This window comes from Austrofundulus limnaeus, unplaced genomic scaffold (assembly GCF_001266775.1).
Source record: "Austrofundulus limnaeus strain Quisiro unplaced genomic scaffold, Austrofundulus_limnaeus-1.0 Scaffold1764, whole genome shotgun sequence".
Classification (NCBI taxonomy): Eukaryota; Metazoa; Chordata; class Actinopteri; order Cyprinodontiformes; family Rivulidae; genus Austrofundulus; species Austrofundulus limnaeus.
Window position 1 is genome coordinate 18784 of NW_013954166.1, and position 6747 is coordinate 25530.

The following is a 6747-nucleotide window of genomic DNA, read 5'->3' on the forward strand; positions in this document are numbered from 1 at the left end:
GGTGAGTGTATATTTGTGCTGATAAGCCTGAGTGGTCTGTTGACCGACCGTTTGTTCAAATAATTGTTATGGGCAGGTTACAATATAAAAAATTGTTTGTCATAATCACATCTGATTATTTGACAGGAGTTTTACTTTTAAGTGTACTTAAAATACACTTACTTGTAAGTGTATTTAATTTAGTTATAATGTAAATACAATAAAAATTAAACCAAGCTTTAGAATAATTATCATTTTGATCCATACATTGGTAATGTCTGACTGGGCCTCATGCCACTTTATGTTCAACAAACTGGGCCTCGAGGTCAAAAAGGTTAAGAACCCCTGACCTAGGACCAACCTGCCACGAGAGACCATTTGGTGCACAAACTCCTCCACTACAATAAGGTGATGATTCAACAGAGGAAGATTATTTAATGTCTTGGATATTACACTGAATAATGTGGAAGGTATATACAGAAAATGCATTTGCATAACAACTGGGTTGCTTTTTTGGTAAAGAAAGGATTCAAGTATTTTTATTGTCATACCAGCTCTCATTTATATTTGTGGTATGAAATTTGGACTCAGGACAAGAAGCTTAACATTTAAATAATGAATAAACAAAAGAGATGAGACGAGGCTGAAATAAATTCGTCTTGAGTTCATCAGTCTGACAGCTGTGGGGTAGAAACAATTTCTGATCCTGGTGGTCTTGCTCTGGATGCTCCTCAGCCTGAGGGGAGAGGCTGGAACAGTCTGTGTGCAGGATGTGTGGGGTCCTTCAGGATGGGAGCGCCCTCCCCCTGCATCGTGATGTGTGTATGTCCGAGGTGGAGGGAAGGCTGCTCCCCACAGGCCTCTGTGCAGCCTTTACCACCCTCCGCAGAGCCATCCTCAGTCCTCTCTCACAAAAGTTGTGTATTTAAATTGTTGCTCTCAGCTGAGTGAGTGTTGATGCATAAAGAATGTATTTTATTGTACTGCAACTGTGGCATTTTGTAAATAAAATCAACTTTAAAAATGTTACAGAAAAACAGTAAAAAAATAGAAAAGAAATTTGATAACACAGCTGCATCTTTTTATTGTTATTTACCAGACATGCAGTGTCCACAGTACTATACTTGTTGTGTATATATATTTTATTGTAATGTAATATGTGTCACAGCTTTTGATTTCTGGGGCTGTTTAAATGTGTTTAGCTGTGACACGGTCTTTCATGGCTGACTCACCCTCACAACGTGGTTCCTTGCCACTCCAGTAGGGGGTGGTAGCGTTGCGGCACGTCAGCACACCTGAGCCCTGCAGCCTGTATCCAGTCAGACAGGAGAAGAAGGCCTCGCCTCCGGAGTGGAGACTGCTGACCGAGACGTCACCATGGAGGGGCTGCTGGGGGAAGGCACAGCTCAGCACGAAGGCTGCAAACACACACAAACAGGAAGGAATGAGTTAAAAACAACACAAAGACGGGAAGCAATGACGACACATGGAAGGAGAAAGGTTTGCCTGAATAAAGGAAAACGCTTGCTGTTTGAAATGCTGTGTGATGATGTAAAGTGCCACTCCACACATTTTTAGCCATATAATAATGTCAGCTTGTGTTTATCCCCGGCAGTGGCGGAGCCAGACGTTTTTCCCAGGGGTGGCCAGACTGGGACCACTGCTCACACAGGGGTGGCCAGACTGGGTCCACTACTCACACAGGGGTGGCCAGGAACATTACATAATTTTTTTACTTGAAAGTTTCTGCAGATCTTTGTGTTTTTGTCATTTCCTTATGTCCTTACAGGCAGTGACTACCTTACAAACATGGCCATCACAACCATTTTAAAAGTGGGTGGACACACTGTTGGGGGGTCAGGGGGTCCTCCTCCAAAAGATTTAGAATGAAATAGACGCCATTTCCTGCATTCTGGTGTATTTTACCAGGTTGTTAAACATACTTTTACCTACTTAAATTAACACTTGATTTAATTATTTCAGAGAGAAATTATTCATTAAACTAGTTCCATCATCCTGTTTTTAAACTCACTGCTACAGCTGAGATAAGATTAATTAATGTGACACAATTTATCATATCCAATGATTTAAAGGGTGTTTTTTGTATTTTTATATTGTTTATTGATTTATTTTTAATTGTAACACATGCCATTGTGCCAAATAATGATGACCYTCAACTGCATGTTTAAAACTAACATTATAAATTTTACCCAATGAATTTAGTGAATTTAGAGGGGTGTTTCCCTTTTTCTGATTTAGTGATAGGTCTACTCATAATAAACACAGAGCATCATGAAGCCTTCATAACATAAAATGATACTGTTATTGTGACAAAATAAAACCATTTGTCACCATAAGTCCAAAGGTTGACACCATAAGTCAGATTACAGGCAAATGTTCTGTATATAAATAAAACCATCACTTCCTTGTCATTACTCTTCTTCAGTGATAGAGCTTGGTGATGTTTCAAACTGTTAAACACTGCCACCAACTGTTCAGGAGGATTAAATGTTGTTTCACTGTGAAAGGGGTGTGTACAGTAGGGTGGCCAAAGATTTGTCTGTGGTGGCCCTGGCCATCCCTGGCCACCCCCTGGCTCCGCCCCTGATCCCCAGATCTCTGTGGCTGCAGCTGCTTTACATTCTGGCTGCATCAGCGTTTTCTTGTGTTCTGATCACAGCCTACAGGACAGTGACGTGCTGAGATCGAACAGACATCTGATATTTTTATGTGAAAAATCTGAAATTTGTAAGTTGTCGTACACAGAACATGAAGAACTTAAAGTTCTTGAGCCTGGTAACTCCAGTAGAGTGCACACCTGCTGGTTTTTATACCAGCGTTTATCAGGAGGATTATCAGAAAGATGAATTTATATTTACAGGTAAATAACATGAAGCACAATGTTGTAATATTGTAATTCCAGTTGTTGTTTTTATTCACCCTGTCCTTGATTACTGAGAATGTGCAGCACTTTGGAAGAGCACCATCAGTGTAGTGAAGGAGTATAAGATGTTCAGGAAACATGCAAACTACAGGAACCATGTTTGTTTCAGTTTCAGATGCAGAAAACAGACTCATGTCTAACAATATAAAGCTCCACTTGACCATCACACATAAAGCTGGGAACTCAAAACAAGCTGCTTAGTGAGAAAATAAAAGATTTATCTCACACAGAATTGATCAGATCTGTCAGAAGCCGTCACCTCTCCTGCCTCACACTCTGACAGGAGAAGTTTCTCAATTTGATGAGAAGCCTCAGTTCTTTCATCAGAAAAACAAAGAATGACAAAAAAGCAAATTCTTAAAAGGGCATGTGCTTATTTTAGACAGAGAAGACTATGACGGCGTATTAGGGCCAGTTGGCTGATGAAAAAAAAAGGAGGAGCAAATCTCTGAGAAAAAACTCAGAATTTCTGAGATTAATTTCAGAAATTTTCAAGAAAAAAAGGCAATTCTCTTATTTTGAAATGTCGCAAATTTGCGAGAAAAAAACTCAGAAATTTCTGTAATTATAGGCAGAAATTTGCGACATTTAAACTAGATATTTTCTGACATGGTAAAGTCAGAAATTTACAAGAAAATAAACTCATAAATTTATGAGAAAAAAACTGAAGTTTTCAGGAATGGCTAAAGGGCGATTCCACCTGTTTTCACTACCTTGAGCATCTTTAATCCGCTCTAATTTAAAAACTAAAACACGTAGAGACTTCAAACCTGGACAAGATTATTCTACACTGATTGCAGAATGTTTATAATGAAGTGTGTGATTTGTGAAACATATATTTGATATGTGAAGCTTAAGGAAATATGGTGATTTCAGCAATTTGTATGTAATTTAAAAATAAGCATGGCCGGATGGAGAGGTGAGAGAATTAGACTGAATCAATCATCCAAAATGATCATGGAGTCTAGAGAGAAAAATAATTTTCAAAATTCTATGCAGCCACGCAATATCACCATCAATTTCCCCCAACTTGTGGTGACAAGTCCTGTTTTGGTAACTGGATATTTCAAAATAAAAGTCTATGAATATTTTGAAATGTGTTTTTCTTTTTCTGTTGCGCGTGTTGCGATGTTCGTGTCTATGAAAATGGCTATTTAAATAAAGYTTACTGACTTACTTTTTGCTTCAGTCACTCACACCAAACACGTTTTGAGCGTCGGGGAAGTCAGGTTTAGGTACATGCAAAGTCAATGGTGGACTGTGGACGTGCGGATCAGCAGCTCGTCAGTGCGCACTTACAGTGGGTAAAATAAGTATTGAACACGTCAACATTTTTCTCAGTAAATATATTACTAGAGGTGCTAATGACATGAAATTTTCACTGGATGTCGGTAACAACCCAAGTGATCCATACATACAAAGAAATCAAACCATAATTGTCCAGAAATGAAGTTATTTGTAATAATGTGGAATGGCACAGGGAAAAAGTATTGAACACATGAAGAAAGGGAGGTGTAAAAAGGCATGGAAAGCCAAGACACCAGCTGAACTCTCTCAGTAATTAGAAAGCAAGCCTGCCCCTTGTCAGTGCAAGTTAATATCAGCTGGTTCAGTCCCAAATGATGGCCAGGTATCACACAAGAAMCATCTGATGATGGGTAAAAGTAAAGAGCTCTCTCAAGACCTTCACAACCTTATTGTTGCAAAGCATAATGATGGCATCGGTTACAGAAGAATGTCTAAACTTCTGAAGGTTCCAGTGAGCACTGTTGGGGCCAAAATTCAGAAGTGGAAAGAACATTATTTCACCATAAACCGACCACGACCAGGTGCTCCTCGCAAGATTTCTGACAGAGGAGTGAAAAGAATTATCAGAAGAGTTGTCCAAGAGCCAAGGACCACTTGTGGAGAGCTTCAGAAAGACCTGGAATTAGCAGGTACGATTGTTTCAAAGAGTTTGGAGGTGGGAACCTCATGGTGTGGGGCTGTTTTTCAGCATATGGTACTGGCAAATTTCAAATAACTGAAGGAAGGATGAGTGGAAAAATGTACAGAGACATTCTTGATAAAAATCTGCTTCCATCTACCAGGATGATGAAGATGAAACGTGGCTGGACATTTCAGCAAGACAATGAGCCCAAACACAAAGCCAAGGAAACTCTCAGTTGGTTTCAGAGAAAGAAACTAAAGCTGCTGGAATGGCCCAGCCAATCACCTGACCTGAATCCAACAGAAAATCTATGGAAAGAACTAAAGATCAGAGTTCATAGAAGAGGTCCACGAAACCTTCAAGATTTGAAGACTGTTTGTGTGGAAGAATGGGCCAAAATCACACCTGAGCAATGCATGCCACTAGTTTCTCCATACAGGAGGCGTCTTGAAGCTGTCATTGACAACAAAGGCTTTTGTACAAAGTATTAGATAAATTTCAGTAAGTGTGTTCAATACTTTTTCCCTGTGCCATTCCACATTATAACAAATAACTTCATTTCTGGACATTTATGGTTTGATTTCTTTGTATGTATGGATCACTTGGGTTGTTACCAACATCTGGTGAAAATTTCATGTCATTAGCACCTCTAGTAAYATATTTACTGAGAAAAATGGTGACGTGTTCAATACATATTTTACCCGCTGTATCTGATAAATTTATTATGAATTAATTATCTGGTAAGCGTGATGTGCTCTTATTCACAGTAAATAAAGCAAAACCACTTTCTTTATTTCATCTGCCATACACCTGCAGAGGAGGCTCTGGACGTGCGTCAAGGCAGTTTTGAAGAGCGTCTGTCTGACATCAAAGTGCACAAGAGTTCAAGCATTTGTGTGTTCTCATGCATTCGGTGTGAAGTTGATCGCAGTATAATTTCTCTCCGTCAGACCACGCTTGTTTTTAAAATACATAGAAATTGCTGAAATCACCATTTTCCCTTAAGCTTCACATATCAAAAATATGTTTCACAAATCACACACTTGGTTTTAAACATTCTGCAATCAGTGTAGAATAATCTAGTCCAGGTTTGAAGTCTCTATGTGTTTTAGTTTTTAAACTAGAGTGGATTAAATATGTTCAAGGTAGTGAAAACAGGTGGAATCACCCTTTAACCATTCCTGAAAAATTCTGCACTTTTTTCTCATAGATTAACGAATTTTTTTTCTTGTAAATTCTTGACTTTACCATGTCAGAAAATATCTAGATAAAATGTTGCAAATTTCTGCTTTTAATTATGGAAATTTCTGAGYTTTTTCTAGCAAAATTGCGACTTTTCAACATAAGAGAATTGCACGTTTTTTCTCGAAAATTTCTGAAATTAATCTCAGAAATTCTGAGTTTTTTCCTTGAAGATTTGCTCCTCCTTTTTTTTCATCTGCAACGTGGCCCTAATACACTGTTGTAGAAGACAGATGAGGGGGTGAAAGATGTTTACGTCAAATGAGAGAAAGCAACTTTAAAGGGATCCATGATTAGTTGTAACATTAGACTTTATTTAATAAACACACTGTATATTTTAACTGTAAAATAAAGACTKTAAAATACTGTAAGCTGTTTAGTTTTTATAATTTTAAAACTAAAAGTTTAAAAATATATTACACGGAGCGAGGGGAGCGCAGCTGTCCCAGTGAAACTGTCGTGGCGGGCCGTGWGTCTGGGTCCAGGGGTGGAACCTTATCTGCCTGGCCCCGCTTTCCATCGAGGACTTTGAAGATTTGTTTATATTCAGATTTATGACAATTGGATTCCTGCTGATTGGCTGTGTGTGTGTGTGTGTGTGTGTGTGTGTGTGTGTGTGTGTGTGTGTGTGTGTGTGTGTGTGTGTGTGTGT

The 6747-nt window shown here is 38.8% G+C and overlaps 1 protein-coding gene across 1 annotated transcript in view; it reads right to left on the bottom strand.

Moving 5' to 3' along the window:
* LOC106536310 (seizure protein 6) overlaps positions 1–6747 on the bottom strand; it is a gene marked incomplete at both ends in the record, with an annotated part of 50140 nt that overhangs the window by 8121 nt on the left and 35272 nt on the right. The window contains 1 exon segment of the mRNA XM_014033523.1: positions 1212–1397. Within this exon segment, the coding sequence (XP_013888977.1) occupies positions 1212–1397 (186 nt within the window).